Source organism: Catharus ustulatus, chromosome Z (assembly GCF_009819885.2).
Source record: "Catharus ustulatus isolate bCatUst1 chromosome Z, bCatUst1.pri.v2, whole genome shotgun sequence".
NCBI lineage: Eukaryota > Metazoa > Chordata > Aves > Passeriformes > Turdidae > Catharus > Catharus ustulatus.
Window position 1 is genome coordinate 11,638,349 of NC_046262.2, and position 18,965 is coordinate 11,657,313.

General features: G+C 41.9%; 2 protein-coding genes across 4 annotated transcripts in view; both read right to left on the bottom strand.

The window, feature by feature from the left end:
* Window positions 1–1,801, bottom strand: part of NADK2 (NAD kinase 2, mitochondrial) — a 33,642-nt gene extending 31,841 nt beyond the window's left edge. For both annotated transcript variants that reach the window (XM_033085782.1, XM_033085781.1), the window contains exon 1: window positions 1,409–1,801. In XM_033085782.1, the coding sequence (XP_032941673.1) occupies window positions 1,409–1,750 (342 nt within the window). In that variant the 5' untranslated portion in view covers window positions 1,751–1,801. The remainder of the gene's footprint in view (window positions 1–1,408) is intronic.
* A 4,731-nt stretch (window positions 1,802–6,532) lies between these two features.
* Window positions 6,533–18,965, bottom strand: part of RANBP3L (RAN binding protein 3 like) — a 31,790-nt gene continuing 19,357 nt past the window's right edge. For both annotated transcript variants that reach the window (XM_033085965.2, XM_033085966.2), the window contains 6 exons: window positions 16,986–17,085; window positions 15,765–15,895; window positions 14,734–14,854; window positions 14,062–14,204; window positions 12,505–12,700; window positions 6,533–8,994 (listed from right to left, as the gene is read on the bottom strand). In XM_033085965.2, coding sequence (XP_032941856.1) covers window positions 8,951–8,994; window positions 12,505–12,700; window positions 14,062–14,204; window positions 14,734–14,854; window positions 15,765–15,895; window positions 16,986–17,085 — 735 coding nt within the window. In that variant the 3' untranslated portion in view covers window positions 6,533–8,950. The remainder of the gene's footprint in view (window positions 8,995–12,504; window positions 12,701–14,061; window positions 14,205–14,733; window positions 14,855–15,764; window positions 15,896–16,985; window positions 17,086–18,965) is intronic.

Here is an 18,965-nt window from a genome sequence, read left to right on the forward strand (position 1 = left end):
TACACTGAGGACAACCTCTATACCTAACAACAAGAAACAACTTCTCACACAAGGGTAAATGAAAAGAAAAAGCCCTACAGTTGAGCTGTGAGAGATCATTTTTTCCCCTCTAATCACCTTATGAAAGGAAGTACTGGGACACCTCAGCAACAGGAGCCTACATGAGAATCAGCACAGAGTGACATTAAACTTTTTGAACTGTGGCTACAGTGCTATACAAAACATGTAAAAAATGTTTGGATAGGAATTCAACAGGAGGTAGATGACCAACTGGAGCATATAGACGTTGCTGTAGATACCGTACATTTTATCCCAATTCTTTAGAAAGCAAGACCGTGCAGCAATTTGTCCTTGCTACCTAAACGGACAGGTTTAATCCACACCTTGCAAGCTAACAGAGATCTAAAATATTTCCAGTTTATAAGAGACTACAGCCTTGACAGACCTATCAGACACAAACTAATGTGCAGACAAATTAATGTAATGTACTTAATTGAAATAAAGGTAATAATATGAACTCATTACATGGACTTCAGAGACTGCTGGCAGCCAAAGTAACTCCTGCAGGTACTATGTTTCAGCCCACCGGTGGCAGATGAACACTGGAAGGAGACAGCCACAGGGTAATGGGAGAACTGGGTGAGTTCACTGAGCATGATGGAGATGAAGACAAGGCACTGGGTGCACATATCAACTCTCAGAGATGCTTTCCTTAGTTCACTAATGGACCTCTATGTTAAAGACTTCTTGGAGACTAAATTTTCTAAAAACTGCAACAAAAAGGGTGGATCTGAGTGAGATTTGGCTGCCTGGATGAAGGAAAATACATATGGATGGAGTGAGGATGTGAGGCTAGAAAACGGAGGAGAAGCGAATCAGCCCACTCTACGACACAGAGGGGATTTTTCATCGTGCTTTCCTCAGCATGCACTTCTCTAATCTTTATACTACACACAGCAAGAAAAAGACTGCAGTTTGCTGAGGGCTACAGGGATCTCTCCGAGAGTAAAACCCAAAGACGCTTACTACACAAATCTCTCTGCAGCTTAAAGCGACAAAAGTCCAGCGGCGCGGCTCGTGCCCCTCTCCCAGGCGGTGCCGCTCGGCGGCTCCACGGGGATCGGGGCCCGGGGAGGGGGGCGGCGGGAGGGCAGAGCCGTCGGCAGCAGAGGCACAGCGCGGGGACAGCGGCCGCGACTCCGCTCACCTCCACGGCCGCCGGCTCCGCCCCACCAAGGCCCGGGGAAGCCCCAGGGACACTCGGTCACAGCGGCCCGGCGGGGCCGGGCATCATCCCGGACATCCCTTGCCGGAGCTGGGCATCACCCTGGGTACCCCCCCACCCCTGTTGCAGCCCTGGCGGTAACGCCCTCGGTGGCCGCGACCGCCGGCCCCTCCCGCCGCTCACCAGCTGCTTCAGGTCCTCCTCGGAGAGCCCGGCGTAGCGGTACCGCTGCTGCTCGAACTCGTACCGCGTCGTCTTCACCACCACCGCCACCCGCGACGGCCGGAACCCGCCCCCCGCCGCCCCCGTCCCGCACGGCGCGGCACCCGCCGCCCCCCGCCCGGCCGCTGCCGAGGGGCTCAGCCCGCCGAGCGCGAGTAGGCGCCGGTGGGCGCCGCCGAGCAGAGGCAGCCACGGCGGGGCGGGGGAAGCCGCCGCCCACTGGCAGAGCAGCGCGGAGCGGCAAGCTGCAGCCCGGCCGGCGAGGCTGAGGCGGCCGCAGGGGAAGCCCCAGGAGGACAACATCTCCCGGGCTCTGCGCCGCTCCCCGGGACGGGCGCGGCGCTGCCGGCGGCGGCGGCTGCGGCCGCTCTGCGGCGGCGCCCGGCACACATGGCCCGGCCGCGCCCGCCGCCCCGCCCTCCCCGCGCGCAGCCGCCGGCTCCGCCAATAACGAGCCCCGCAGCCGGGCACCCGCCCCCATCGGGGGCGGGGCCGGAGCGCTCCCTCCAGCGCGTGCGCCCTCTCCAGCCAACCAGGGCACAGCGCGCGGCAAGCGCGTGCCCCACCCCGCGCCCCGGGAAGCACCGCCCGCGCATGCGCAGAGGAGAGCGCCCGCTCCCCGCCCGCCCCGGCTTGGCACCGCCCCGGCGCCTGGTGGCGCGCGGGACGGGGCGCGAGGCACGTAGGCGGCGCGCGGCGGATGTGCTCGCGGGTTGCGCTCAGGGCCGCCGTGAGGGGCGCGGGACCGACCCCCGCCGTGAGGGGACAGTGACAGTGGCCGCGGTGCTCCCCGCTGCTCTCCAGTGTCCCGACGCACAGCAGCAGTGCCCCCAGTGCTTGCCCTGCCCAACAGTGTTCCCAGTGCCCCTCAGTGCTCTCTTGTGTCCCACGGGACAGCGACAATGCCACCAGTGCCTCACCAGTACTCTCAGTGTCCCGGGAGGCAGCGATAGTGTTAAAGAGATAAAGGGGGGAAAATTATTTGGTCTTAGATTGTGTGTATGGAAATCTCATATATTGTTGCTACTGTTCTCGGTCTTTGTGATAGCTTTACAGCACCACAGAAAGGCAAATACGAACTGGTAGTAGCGTATCAGCAAAACTTCAGATAGTTTTGGGGAATATGCAGGAATTCTGAGACTAAGCAGTATTTTGAGAATAAAGAGTGCTTCTAACCTGTGTGTCCCCACATGCCTGGGGACAGCGAGAGTGCCCCACTGGGGCACGAGGCCCCATTGGCGGTGTGGGGCTGTGGCACCCAGGTGGGATCGCTGCGCTGGGGCCTGGCCTGCTTCCCTGGGAAACTGGCGGTGGAGGGAAAAAAACTTTCTGAAAAGAATTCAGAAAGGTGCGAAAACGCAGCAGCTGCGTTTTAGAAGGACTAAATAGTGCATCTGGTGGGGAGAGCTGGTGATACACGTAGGTTAAAAGCTCTTTTTGTTATCCATGCCTGTTCTGGCCTTTGTGACATCTGCCAGTGTCAGGAAGGGCAGAAAGGACCTGGCCACAGCGCTGCAAGACAGTGTCTGGCAAGTCCAGGTTGAAAGAAAAAAAAATTAAATAATTGATCTTGACTTACTTTCTAATATCGTAAGCAAGCTGTCCAAAATTTCTGTGGGGGTTCACATGATTAACTGCCACAGACAGTCCTTCTGCTCTGAAGGCTTCACTTAGACACGCATTTTTCATTACTCACCTTGTTCCTGATCTTCCCTAGGGGAAGGGATTGAAGCAGCAGCTCTTGCCTGTCAATGCAGCACTCTTTCACAGTGCTTTGCCAAGTGTCTTAGGAAATGAGCAGAGCTGCCGCCATTAAGCTCTTCCCACAAGACAAAAGCTCTCTGCAGTCTTTGCTGGTGGGTAGGAGGATTTTTTTGTCTACTGATTAGCTTAGCCTTGAAGGAAAATATCACAGAACAGATTACCAGGAGACCAATTAAACATAACTAATTCCCTCACAAACCAGAAAATGCCTCATTCTGTGTAACCATTAACTTTTAGGTTGTACAAAGCAGTAGGTAATACAACATTCTGGAGACCCAAAAATCAGAGATTTTGAAACTTTATTACTCTATTCTGAATGGTATCTATTTTATAACTTATTTGACAATTTAGCTGCTCCTCTTAAGATTTTGTGCTTTGTGTATTGTCTGTTTATATTGAATACTTTTGTTATTTGAAAATCAAATCAGCTTCAACCACTAAGTTTGAATATGGAACAGTCATGTAATTATCGTGTTATGGTCTTTTAATTAATTCTCACAGCAGGCTTATAAGCATAAAATATGATATATGTATTTAAAAATGTAAATTCAAATCAGTGGATGATACCTTAAAGTTCTGGAAACAATGCTGAAGCACGGGGTATGAAGTGACTAATCCATAGTTCCAAGAAGGAAGTCTCTGACAGACTAGCTCTTTGTCAGAGTACACGGATTGCCTGTTACCCCATTGTCTTTGTGGAAAAGGAATTAAACTTTCTATAACATATAAAATAGGAGTTTGTGGAGTGTTCTTACAGTTTGCACCTTACTTTATAAATGGACCTACTTACAAAATGTTCATTGGACACTAACCCCTCCCTCACTACAATTCCTGGTTTGAACATACACCTGATATACAGCAAGAAGACACACACATCTGTCAAATGATCCTTTACCTATTTTGAGATATATTCAGTTTGTGACATACGACATGTCTTCATGCCCCATTTTCAATGACTTTAAAACAATATATCAGGATTAAGGGACAGATTCTTTCATGCAAAATTAAACTAATAAATATAGGCATTTAAACCTGGTGTCCTTATAGGACACAAATACGGACTAGAAGTGAATTCCCACTGTAATAACTTTGAACCCCTGGCTGACCAAAACCAGCTTTGGTTTGGGCATATGGTACTTAAAAATTTTTCGTGGAAACAGGTGCCTCAATATTGCCTGAAGTTTGAAAAATGCTTCAGAGAAATGCCCGTTTTAGACACCAAGGAGTTACAATACATGATGTAAATTTCAAGATACAAATCCATAGAAAACCAGGCATCCTTAGCTCTCTGTGCTTCAAGGTATACAGTGAACTTTAGAAAATACCCATGTAATACACAAAATATTCTATGTAACAAAGTAACTAGAAAAACTTCTACATAAACAATAATTTTTTTCCCTAAATTTCACTAGCTGCAAAACCGGCAATGTGCGACTATGCCAGCTGTTTTATATAAGATAATCACCATATGTAGCCTATTTCCACCCAAAAAAATGTGTATGTTGCTTGTAGTGCAGTAACAGTCTGGGACAGCTATTCATTTCTACTCCTTGAAGTCTATGAATAATGCCTTTTTGTGATAGTTTAATTAATAACCAGTATATAATTAACTTATCCAGTTATTTGCATTGTCTATGTGACCCTCAGTGCTACTGATAATGGAAAATTATGGTGGTTTGTTTGTGTTTAAAATGGTGATGCTATCAGTGTTAGATGCATTCACAGGGGAGGAGGTAAACACACCATCTCTGTAACATTGCATAAAATCAAGATTTCGAGACCAGCTGACTGCAGGTGTTAACTATGATAATCCAGAGGAAAACTCCAGACTAATGCTTAGAGAATATGTCGCTCATGCAACACGTCAGTCTTACAAGGCAAGTAGATGAACGTATCAGCAGGTTGTAGCGTGATAGAATTTCTGATCCCAGATCCTATCTGTGTGCCTGCACTTTGCTTGCAACATGAATACCTCATCACTGATTAGTGACAGTTGAATCATATAATTTGTTTCAGAAATTCCAGATTACAAAATCAAAGAAGCAGCTTACAAAAAAGCATAGTAGGTGCAGCTGTGCAAATCACTGATATTTTTTTCACAAAACCAATGAAAGAAGCAATCTTTCTTGTCCACTCTTCCATCAGAACATATTTCAATCATTAGAGATTTACTTTTCTGCTTTTCTTCCTACTCTTTGCTTATGCAAAGCAAACTACACCATCCCTCAAATGGTCTAATACAATCGACTTCAACATTTCAGAAGCAATTTGAATATTCTCTAACAGCTGCAGACACATTAAGCTTTACAAATAATTTTAGTGTTTATTAAACACAAATTGTTCTGATTTGAAGTCCGCTTTTTAGATAGAGAACTGCTGTAAAATAGGCCATGCATGCTTTTTCTAAATTTTCCTGCCAGCATGGACCCGTGGTAAGGCCTCTAAACCCTTGAGGATGCTCTTTCCCTCTCTGTCCATGTTATACTGGCAGTCACTAGCAGTGAAAGCAAATGTGCTAGATTTTCCCGCATTCATTTATTCAATAGAGACATTGCCAAACTCTTAACTTCATACAGTCTGCCAAAACTATTTCAGATATCACTGAAGAGTATGACATAAAAAACATGAGAGACAAGATTTGTGAAGAGATACAAATGCCTCCAGAATGTAAAGTCAGTCTATCCCCTACAAGTAGAATTTGCTAGAAATTCATAATCTTAGTAGAATATATCATTATTATTAGAAATTGTTAGTTTTCCCTCCTTGAGAAAATTACTGCTGCATGAATACATTAAGACCTTCCAGCTCTACATTATGTATATAAATGTCATGGGGTTTGTCATACATAAATAAAAATTCATGTGGAAAAAAAATTAATGTTATCTAGTTTCATATTCGGGTTCGCGTCATGTCTTTACACCTCTCTTCAGGCTACAGGGACCCATCCGTCTGTTTCTCCTCCCTCCCAGAAAGTGCTGCAGCTTGTACAGAGGCAGAAATAACACCACTCAGTCCCACTCGCATCACAGAAAATACCAAGCTTACCCTGCAACTTCTTCTCAAAGGGTGCTTTTCTCTGATTTCTGTCACTCAGCAACTGCCAGTTTTCATGAAGAATTTAAATTGCCTTGGAGCATTCTAGTTCCTGTCCAGTTTTTTGAAACAGAACAGTGGACTCAGTGTGGGTCTGACAGATGAGTGGATGGAGTGCACCGCTGCTTACACATTGTTTCCTTAGGAAAGCAGGCTCGGGATTCTGAAGCATGAAACTGTAGAAGCTCTTAACTGGGACACAAAATAAGGCTACTAGTGACATAGAAATTTAAGTGGTAAGAAAATTGTTTATTTTTGAGGCATGGAAATTGCTCTCCAGGTGTCAGAAAATGACAAACTACATTTTTAAAACCAAGGTAATACATTACATAATGGTGTACCTTCAGGCTTGAGGAACAATGAAGAGAACACATAATTAAGTTCTTAAGAGCAAAAGGTTTTCCTCTATTGCCAAAGTATTCAATGTCTTTAAAATAAACATTTCTTTTCCTCCTCAGCTTTTAGGAGATGAAGCTTTGTGAGTGTGGGCACATGACTGTGTGTTTATACATATACTTGTGTATATGTAAGGATCTTGGGAAGAGGCAGATCAAAAGAGCATTTATTTAAAAACTTTGTTCTGTACTTGTGGGAGCAAATTACAAAGTGCAAGTCCTGTGTCTGAAAAAGTTCTGTTGTCCCTGCCGGAAGCCTCCCTCTTTTGCCAAGGATTTTACAGCTGTAGTAGAATTTAGAGTGGTATCAGGACACTCATGTGCTTAAATCCTGTTTCACAGCAAAGCTCTGATTATCAGGACAGACTTTGAAATCAAACTCTGCATTCAGTAAGTGCATAGCCAGCTGAACTCCAGGGCAAACTTATCACCATGACCTGTTGCTAAATACATAGGGCTGCTGTGTTTTACAACTGACTGAGTTGTTATAGCGTGGAGCTTTGTCCCTGAGGATGAGTTGCAGCAATGAAATATGAAGGTCAGTGATGTAAATATTGTTGTGGTCAGGAGTGAGGCTGATAACAAAGGACACAATGTACAGCATGTTATGGAAAGAATATTTTTGTAAGTGGCAGATCAGAGTCAAGAGAATCCCCATGCTTTACTGTTTGACACAGGTGTTCTGTTGGGAAGCACTCCCTTTTTCCTGAAGGCAAAAATCAAGTTCCACTTTAATTTACTGTCATCCAGATGCTAAATCATTGTCAGACAAGTGCTAATTTTGGTGGGCCATTTAGGATGTGTAATCCGGATAACTATTTCAGCTTCATCTGGATGCTATCTTGGCAGTGCACTGAGAATGGTTCCAACTTCATACACATGTTCAAATGCGAAAACTAAGTTGTAATTTGACTGTTCAGGCGTGTTGCAGCTTTTCAGATTGAGAAATCATTAGAGTTACCTTAATTAAAAGGACTTGAGATATTTCAGAACATTGTTTCAGCTCTGAGAATGACAAATAATATGCAAGACATCAGGGAAGTGGCAGTGGGGAGATTGCAGACAAATTCTGTCTTTGACAGAATGAAAACATGGAACATAAGTGGTATGTCTTAATATGCATGGGCTTATGAATGACCCTGCAAGTCTTGATTCACAGGTATTAGAACTGGAGGTTTTTTCTTACAGAAATGTTCAGGTAGAAGGCAGTAGTTTGTGGAATGCCTTTTACAGAGCAACTGTGTCTTGGCCACTGTTGGGATTATTGTGCACGTGTGAGTGTATAACAGACTCATATGAATAATGCTGTTGAGAATAGCTACAGCTAAGGCAGAAGTATTCTCAGATAATCTCACACATTTAAGGGATTTTTTTTCAATGTAGATACCCTGTTGTACTGTGCATGCATTTATTTGTGTATATCAAATGGACAATTAATATACACAAGTGCAGGTGCTTGTTTTGTTCAGCTAGAAAGATGTTCATGAGCAAGCAGAAACACATTAAATTTTAAAGTTCATATGGCCCTTAGAACAGGCTTTTACTTCTTCATAGTGAATTCTTTTGATGCATACAGCTGAAAGATGTAGATCATGGTCCTATCCCCTGAAACAAAATTTTGCAGCCAGTATATCACTCCAGGTATTTTCAAAATAAACATTAAATAAAATCCCTCGTATGAAGGCTGGTTTCTATAGGCCTTGGTCTATAAATGCTAAACTGCCACCCCAGGCTTTGTTTGCATGTACTTACAAATAGGATGCTTAATTGTTACCACACAATTTTAAATAAATGTTTTCAGTGATGCCTAATTTAAAGCTTTCCAAATGTATCTTTTAAATAACAGATTAAAAGTAACAAATATCTGTTCACATATATTATTAGTTCATGCTTATGTGGTATTATCCATCAATATGATGAACAAGTACATATTCACTATAAAACTCCTTACTCTAATAATGTATCTAAATATATTTAATTCTAAAATGGAAAGTCTTTGTAACGGTTCTTGTCTATTGGAAGCCATGGTGTTATTCGCAGCTCAGTGCAAAGCAGGCTGTCTGGAATCCTCAATAGTGCATCTGAAGTTTTTTGTCAACAAATTAAACTTAAGCTGTCTCTAAAATTAATATCTACTTAAAAGTCATAAAGTAATATGCATCTGATTTCCTCCCTCCAGGGGCTGATGAGTCAGCTTAGACATTTTGGGAAGATGAGTTCCCAGCTGAGCTGTTGTAACCTCTGGCAGATATCATGAGCAGACAACAGACCGCCTGTGGTTCCATGTAGAATGATCTGAAAAAGAATTTATTTTAAAAATCTTGCTTATTTGATCATATTCATGTTTTGAATCAATTCAGCATTTCATAATACCAAAGCAGTAGGTTAAAGTTTGGATATGATCAGTTCCTGGTTTAGGTAAATAGGTAACTAGATAACACAGGATTATTCACAAATATTTGAGCATGTGAATCATGAATGAAGCCTATGACCCTCCACGTCATTAAAGACAAGCACAAAAAACACTAAGGAATCTGGAGTTTAGGGCAATGTACCCAGGATGCGAATTGTCTCATTCTATGGAGGGTACACTTTCTTAAGACTTCATTGCAGATGCTCAGGAAACTGAGAAATCCAATATCCCTTCAAACAGCACATTGGTTATGAGAAAGTGGTTTTGGTGCATAATCTCTGTGACTTTGACTCATCTGCAGAAAGTAGGTAGAACTGACTAATAATATCAGATACATAATACCACTATTACAGTATTTGCCTAAAAATTGCTGCTACCATCTGGCCACCCTAAATACTTACTAAGAATTTTAAATCTCTTACAGGTGAAATGAAAGCTTGTGTTTGTCAGAATATTAAATCTGATTTTTCCCCTTCCCTTTTCTGATATAGGAGCATTTAAAACCAATCACAGAGTGGTTTTTTTCTCTGCTTTAGATACTACTGGTGCCTGCTGAAAAGAATACAGAAACTCCAACAAAGTTGGAGTTAATTCTTAACTTTTCCTTTTTCCTCAGTTTTAATCACTATCAGGTGTGTGTGTGTGCTAGCTTATAGTTTGGAATCCCTAACAATTGTTAAGAATTTAAAGTAAAATGACAAGAAATGCCAAACAAAGATAGCAGTTTTTCAGTAGTCACTGTGGAGGTTCTGAAGAGTAGTTCCTTTAAGAACTTCAGAAGTACTTTCCTTCAAAACAGAAAGTAAGCCATTTTAAATCTTGATAAACTTCAGCATAAAAGAGAGTCCTAATGAAGCTGAGATGGGAAGTACACGTATAGTGGACCAGAAAATGTCCCTAAAAAAAAAAAATTTCATTTCTACAAATGCTTTTGCTTTTGCGTTTCTGTATTGTGATAACTGTTTGGCTCTCAGCCAACACACTACTGGTGGTTGGAGACTACTGGCTTTCCATATCAGTAGTCTCCAAAATCCATGCAATTCTTTGTGGATCCATATGGGATACTCTCTTATGTCTTTGCACACTGTGATTTTTCTCATAAGGTCTATGGCTGGGTATAGAGAGATTTACTGGGACACACCTAGTGGTAGATTCCAGAATCTTTGAATTCATTCTAATAGCTTCTAAGATAAATTTCATTCTAAGAGCTTCTAAGATAAATTCCAGAGAAGACACCTCAATCAAAAGAGAGGATCTCTCAATCAGGATGAAGTTAGGAGAAGATTTCAGATTTGTAAGGTGGAGTATCAGGAGTAATGCATAAAACTTCCCTTTGCCTAGTGACACTGCTGTACTTGTACCTCCCAAGTACATTACTTGTTTGACTTTTGCCAGCCAAGAAGTTCACTGTTTAGTCTAAATTCATTTCCTCAGCTCATTTTATAGTCAGAGGGAAAAGATAAATTCTTTCCACAGAGTTACTGATCCCATCCATTCTTAAAAACTATTCAAAGATGAATTGTTCTTTTTCTCTCTACTAAGTTTTACAGCACAATTTGTTGGTAAAAATATTCAGGCTGTAACTGTTGAAATATGATCTGATTAAAAATTCAGGCACAGCAAATTCGTCTTCATGGACTTTATGAAATTAATACTTTCTCTACTTGAAAGTAGCGCAATTCAACTAGGAATTTTAAAAATATTAATGAGGCACAGATACTTAAACTGAAAGGACAAGGCAAAAAACACCTCACACATTTCAAAATCTGTTTGCTGGCTGTCATCTGAATATTTGTATCAGAAGTCATAAATATTTAACTTGTGTGTCTCTATTCCTACACTACTTTTCCCTTTCCCCTCTTTTTTTTTTTTTTTCCCTCTGAAAGAAGGAAGAGTTATTATTAGGTATTCTGGGAAGGAATCAAGCTCCATCCAAAATTTCCGAGTTATCAGAAACTGTGTGCAGTTTTAGGTTACCTCAATGTAAGAAGGATATAAAGGTATTGGAGTCTGTCAGGAGAAGGATAATCAAGATGGTGAAGGGCCTTAAGGGGAAGATGTATGAGGAGCAGCTGAGGTCACTTGGCTTGTTGTCCCTGGAGAAGAGGAGACTGAGGGGACACCTCATTGGGGTCTTCAGCTTCCCCATGAGGGGAGGAGGAGGAGCAGAAACTGATGTCTCCTCTGAGGTGACCAGTGACAGGACTTGAGGGAATGGCCTGGAGATGGAGGGGAGGTTTAGGTTGGATATCAGGAAAAGGTTTTTCACTGGAACAGGCTCCCCAGGGAACTGGTCACAGCAGCAGCCTGACGAAGCTAAAGAAGCAGTTGGAAAATGCTCTCAGGCACATGGTGTGACTCTTGGGGTGTGCTGTGCTGGGCCAGGAGTTGGACTCAATGATCCTTAAGGGGGCCCTCATATTCAGGATATTCTATGATTCTGGGATAAAGGGGAGAAAAATCTGTTTCCTTAGGGAAACAGTACTTATAGTTGTTACTGTTCATTACTTGATTCTTGATGAATAGTCGTTGAAAGGAGTATTTATAATAAAAGGACAGTATGTTAGCTAGCTGAAGAGGGAAACTAATCCTGTGAGCAATAACTGAGAGCTGCCTGATGTAGTCCAGCTGTTGAAAAATCACACCTAATTGGCAGCTCCTATATCCACTATAGCAGTTTGACACAAGCAGTGAATTTGCTCCTGAAATATAACTTCTCTGTTGCTAAGATAGAAGAGCTTTCACATCTATCAGCTCTTTCTGCCTTGGTTTCTGCAAATGTGACTGCAGCCCTGTTGTGAGTTGCATTAACAGAAGTGTTAAGGCATTAATAGCTTACATCTTTAGTGGCATTTTTCTCTCTGAGGAGCGTACATTTTTGTTATGGTGAAGAAAGCAGGCAAAATTGGTGTGTAAATGTTGTCCTGCAGATTTCCTAGTTGAGGTAGTTGTTACAGCCAATCAATAATCATGTTTTGAATTAAGTTAACCATGACATTATAAATGTCTTAGTAAACACATTGTGCTCCAGGCTTTTAGTAACAAGCTAGTCACTGATGTGAACAGACTCATCCTTCACTTACTCAAGGTAAAATCAGTATCTCAACATCTCTAGTCGTTTCTGCTGAAATACACTGAAAAAACACTTAGGTAATGCTTGATAATATAAAATTTCTTAAACCTCAAGCTTTTGTCAAGAGTATTCCACAGCTATAAATATGTGTAGATACTTGACCTGGCAAAACCTTACATTTTAACAGTAGTAAGTCAAAATACTAAAAGAAATGACCCTATTTCTACCTGGAAAAAAAAATAGAAAAAAAATCCCATTTTCATTACTTTAACCAAATACCCTGAAAGGATCACACATTTCCAGCTAAACTTCTGCTTACCAGATCCAGTGCTGCTCACTTGAGTTAGTTCTTCATCATCATCATCATCACCACTATCACAGTTTAATGGCTGAAAAGCTGTTTCTGACTCTGTGTCTACTTGATGAGCATCTGGCTCTTGCTCAGCAAAGCTTCTCAAGGCCACAAGGCGATGATGTATTGCTGCATAGAGGTGTTCAGTGTCTTTTGAGCTTGCCTGCAGAACACAAAATGTATACAGTCCAAAACAACTGAGAAAAATCTGTTTTCAAAGCTTAATTTAAAAAATAATGAAAGAGTTGCATTTTGTCTTTTCTAATTTAAAAAATCAGCTTAAGATTCACATTTAAGAATTAACATCCAAATATTAAGTTAAACTTAAAATATTAATTTTAAGTTTATTTATGTGGTCTGAACTTTATCTGCAGCTGTTGGTTGTTTTCTCTATAGTTACAAGAAGCTTAAAAATTACTTTCCCTGAAGAACAGCTCAGTTTGTATGGAGTACTTGATATTTTGGATGATTCCTGAGTTTGATTCTAGAAGTAAGAAAGCACTGACATTAATATATACAGTCGCCAGGTGGATGCTGTGGGGATGGATACCAGCCTCTTCAGCCACTGTGGAAGCAGCTTCCTGCAACCCTTCCCACACCCATACAGCTCTCCTATATCGTGATTTCCTCATACATGTCTATTTTTACTGCCCAGTAGTACCAACGCAAATTTACAGAATGTAAATTACACACTCTATGAAAACAGTGCAGCACACTTGGAAATCAGAGCATTTATAATTCTCACATGTGGACCAGCAGTCCAGTACAGCCGTAGTTAAGTAAATCCCTGTTAGGAAGCGACAGACTTACAGTACTTGCATATACAGTGATTGGTGCTTTGCTTATATATTATGTATGTCACTTCCTGGAAATGATGATTTATTTTTCTTTCCCAGAAAGCTGAATCCTTCCAAGAAAGATCTTCTGGGCAAACTGTAAACATCCTTAAAACCATGTGTATGCTCTCATTTTCCAACTTGGGACATAAGTGCTATTTATTTGCTAATAAGTCCAGCACATTTCCATATTCAATTTAGCCCTTGCTACAGAAAATGATGGTTCCCATGACTATTGTTTTACACAAGGCAATATTGAAACTCTGTTCTTCTCAACTGAGAAAATGAGGATGGATTTGTTCCAAGTGCTGTGTTGAGAACCATGGCAGAAAGTTACCAGACTGATTTACAATTGTAGACTGTAAATTGTAACTTCCTGTGAAGAAATTGTCAGTGTATTGCTTCCTTTACAAAAGAGCCATTTCTGCATATTACTGGAATGATATCCATTTCATTGGTGGTATGTGAGCCAGAGCCTGGAAATGTCTGTCTTAAGGCCAGATCATCTCATCACACCTGTTTTTTTGAAATAATCATTCTAACACATTCTATAATAAAAGCCATGTAACATCTGAGCTGAGCATAGTCTGACAGAGCATGAAGGTCATTTGCTAAAATTAACCTTCAGCAACCCTTCTGAGTTCTAGATGAAGTGGGGTTTTGGGGGGAGCTGTTGTCTCCTACTCACCTGAGTTAGAAATACTTGAACAGAATGGTCCTCTTGATCTGTTGCAGTGAAGCACAGGCTCTTTCTGTTTGCTTTTTTCACAACCATTTGTTCCCAGAGTTGGGTGTTGAGAATCAGTCTCAAACTACCTTGATTTCGCATAACTAAAATAAGGGTAATATGATAAGATATACGGCGGCTGTTTTCTTCAGCACTTGCCTGCAACTAATATTTTCAACAGTTATCCTTTTTTATTTGGTCTAAAACCCTGATATAGTGAGTTTTTTTTTTAATGTTCCAATATATTAGTTTCTTGCAGTATGTCTGGTACACAAAGGAAATCATCTGAAAACTGAAATTGCCGAAACTGTGCAATACAGTAAAAAAAAAAGTGACAGCACAGTAGGAACAACACTCCAAAAAAGTCTTGAAACAGTGCTACTGAAAAAGCAGAACAAAGAGCAAACTTTTAGACTGGTGACTGAGCTGAAGTACACAGAACCTAACAATATATGAGAACTCAGTTCCTCAGTCTGTAACACAGAGAACTTTATCAGGTAAAAAGATTCTCAGCAACTTGACTTAAATGTAACGATCTTCTCAGATTTAAATGTTCTGAAATAAACTCTGGCCAACAGTAATACAAGTTATTTGGTGTTTTCTGTATGGGGTATTTCATTATATAATTCGTACTTAGCCTTGACTGCAACATTCCATGCTTATTGCTAGAAGTGTCATTAAGCCTCAGGGATCCTCTGCCTCTTTCAGTCCAGGTTAAAGAAAGCTTATTAAACACAAAGAGCTTGCAGTTAATCTGAAAGAGAAATTCATGATGAAAACTTCCAGCCAATGCTATTTTTATTTGCTCTAAAACTTAATGGTGAAACTTTTGATACGGCTTTTAATACATCCATATGCATGTCTACAAAGGTAGATATATAGATATATATATCAACATTATTACTTGAAATGAAAGGGCTCCTAGATCTGTGCTAAACTCGTTTCTCATCATAGAAAACATAAAGTTTGAATCCCAGTTTACCTTTTCAATTATTTCATCTTCATTAACTCTTCCACTAGCACAGCTAAATTTGTTGAAAAAGTTGTACAACCTTATTTCCTCATCACTCATTACGAATGTTGTGCAGCCTAGTATACCAGTACTGCTACTAGAAGAGTACTGCTCCAAAGACAGTAAAACTTTTGTGTTCTACCAAGACAGAAGAATTAATCAAAGATAAAATAATGTTGAGATTTTAAAAATTGTAATTGCTATTTTCTGAGAAAATAATATTTTGAAGACTAAGAATAGCAAGTTATTCCCTGCCAGGTTGGAAAGATAATTGCTATTTTAGCTGAACTATAAAACAAATTACTTTAACAACACATTTCTTTTTTTTCCCAAAAAGTTTTTTTCATAAACCCTATCTTTACTCGAATCACTTCCAGTTCTAAGGTTTTAGTTACAGCTAGTATACTGTGCAGATGCTTACAAAATACCACAGAAGTAGTCAACTTACTGAAAGGGACAACAAAATGAACAAACATAATACGAAAAAAAAAGGGCCAACTTACAGAAAAATTGTTTAGCTGAGGCATAGCTTAAAAAAGGCAAAAATTTAAAATATAACTTGAAGTTATTTTCAGATTGCTGCATCTGCAATAAATCTAGATGTTCTTTTCAACAACAGAACTACTCACCATTAAGGTTTATGAATACAGACCTGCAATACATTGTGTTCTGCTTCTTCTCCAGTTATAACTTCAACTTTATCTAACAGGATTTTCTCCACTGGCTTGGAAATACAAGCGGCTGCTGATTCAATTAGTGTTGCATTCCTCAACAAAGCTCTTTCTGAAGGGGAAAAAAAAAAATTATTTCTGTACAGAGAATATTTTGGGAATATTTTTAGGATAACAAAACTAGCACACAGGATGTGACCTCATAATACCTGTTGTATCTGACATTGTTTAGTGTTATTAATACGTTTTTGGCCAAAGGAACAAACATAAAAGGAAAAGACAGGAATACAAAGTACCTCACTAAAAATTCTCATACAGAATTGAACAGGGCTGTTTATAATGGCAGAGGTTTGTCCCGAGGGACAAACAGGAACAAGCAGAAGCAAGGCCTGAATATTTAGGAGCTGATTTTCCAAATTAAACTCCTCTGATACATTGTTATGTCAAGTATACATATCCCAGTATTCAGAATAATAATACATATACAATGAATATTTAACAAGAACAAGGACAAGACTTGAAAGGAACAACATCGGTACAAAGCTCTGTATCTTTCCATAATCTATACACGGTTCTGAAAACCTTATTTTTATAATTTTTCACTTGTAAGAATGCTTACACAAATCACAGAATCTAATAGATCTGTTAGTAAAGCGGAGTGTAAAATTTGTCAAGAACGTTCACAACAGGAGCCTGTTATGGACTCTCTCACAGCCTAGGTTTAGTAGACTTGCTTAGTAGAAAATCTCACACCAGAGTCACAAACAAGCCTTGAAATTTGTCCATGTAGAACTTTCAGTCCCACAATTATGATTTAAAATAACGAAGTAATTTATATGAGAATTTGAAAAATGCAAGCAGAAGACACCGTAAAATTGTAATTCAACAATGTGGTTCATAAGGCTTTCATATAGGTTGCTGCAGGTTTTTTTCAAACAGTAAATAATAATCTGTACTAAATAATAATATTCTGTAATATTTTCTTGAGTAATTCAGATCATGCTTTCTGAAGTTAGTCCAGTTTACATGTCATAAACCAAACAATAACTGCTTTCTGAATATAGATTTTGGCACATACTATAAGCATACTCATGACTGGATAGCTTGAGAATAGATGAAAATTACCACTCATTCTATATCCTCTAAAATACAGGAAAACATAATAATAAACCTAATTTTGCCTGTTTGCTGAGTGTGCTTACTTGTTTGTGGCCCGACATGAGAAGATTCTGTGGACCTGGATGTTATTTCTCCTTTGTGTAAATCAGCTTCATTACACAATTTGGGATGCCTCTCAGGACTCTAAAAAACCACAGGGGAAATAAGAATTCCTGTTTTAAAAAATGGCTACATTACTTTATATCAAACAGAACATTGAATCATTTAATGCTTGCTAGGCTGAAGATTAGCAATTTTAATATCTTCACTGTAAAAAGTAGCCCAGATGATGATACAATTTCAGTCTCTAGAAGAAGAAATATTATTATCAAAGAAGCAGTACATCATTCTTTTTCCAAAAAGAATGAGCTCTTTGTATGGATCCTGGACTAGTATTTAAATCCACTGAAGAACTTAGATATTAACAAACCTTAACATCTGGTTTCAGTTCTACCCCCTAGTTCCCAGAAGAGCAGTTTAAAACTCAGCAGACTTAAACACAAAACCTCAGCAGACTTAAAAATTTCTATCACCTTCAGCTTGGCAGGTAAATTTTCTTAGGCATAAATAAATGCTTGTGGCTCCTGACAGTGCTCAGTGGCTCAACTCATACCTTATAAATAAATATTGGTTTACCTGGCAGATGAGCATATAGTTTTCATCCTACTTCAATTTTCAATGGTGCAGTCCTCAGCTTGGGAACCCCATTTTTGTCCTAGAGTCCTTGAGGACTTAAGCTGCCTTACAAGCATGCACAATATGCTTTAGCATGCACAGACACTCTCTAGGGTGAGTGTCTAGTTTTTCCCTCGTATTTATTTCTCCCTCATACATATTCCCTCACAGAATCACAGAATGGTTTGGGTTGAAAGAGACCTTAAAGATCATCTGGTTCCAACCTCTCTGCCATGGGAAGGGACACTTTTCATTAGACCAGGTTGCTCAGAGCCCCTTCCAGCTTGGCCTTGGAGGGTCACCCTGGATGACCTCCAGGGATGGGGCATCCACAGCATTTCTACCAATCTTTTCCTGTGTTCTCACCATCCTCAAAGAGAAGAATTTCTTCCTAATATAGAACCTAAACCTACAGTAAATTCACGAATACAAGCCGCACTGACTATAAGCCGCATCTCTGGGTGTTGGCAAATATTTCGGTTTTTGTCCATAGATAAGCCGCACCCGAATATAAGCCGCTTTGTCGTTCGCAGCGAGGACCCGCGTGCAATTAGTAACAGAACCGCAGGAGGGCGGGGTTTACTGGCTGAGCTAAGGCTGTGCAGGCTCGGCCCGCTAGGGGCTGCTGACGGGGCCAGGTGGGCCAGCACGGTGCTGCAGCTCGGGGCCGGCCGCCGCTGCCACTGGGCTCGGTCACCCCGGGTCGGCGCTGCCCCGCGGTGGCAGGCAGGGACGGAGCTTCCCCTGCTCCTACGGCAGCGGCGGCGGGCGGGGACGGAGCTTTCCCGCGCCCGTGGCGCCGGCGGCGGGCAGGGACGGAGTTTCCCCGCTCCTGCCGCGGCGGCGGCGGGCGGGGACAAAGCACCCCGTCGGCTCCCCGAGCCGCGGCAATGGCTGCGCGGGGCTTCCGTCGGCTCCCCGAGCCGCAGCAATGGCGGCGCGGGCTTCCCCCCCCTCCCCGGGCCACAGCAATGGCGGCGCGCGCTTCCCCCTCCCTCCCTGGGCTGCAGCAATGGCAGCGCGGGGCTCCCGTCTGCTCCCCGAGCCGCATCAATGGCGGCGCGGGCTTCCCCCCCCCTCCCTGGGCCGCAGCAATGGCAGCGCGCGCTTCCACCCCCCTCCCCGGGCCGCGGCAATGGCGGCGCGGGCTTCCCCCGTCTCTCCCCTGGGCTGTGGCAGAGGAGGAAAGAGAGCTCTCCCGCCTCTCTCCCCGCCCCCCGTGCTGCCTACAGGCAGCCAGGCTCCACCCACGGTGCAACAGAGTAGCGATTTGTAACAATCGCAAAATGCCGACTTTGCAGCTGCTCGGCTCAGCACTCTGGCAGGCACTTCTGAGGTTGTATTAGCCG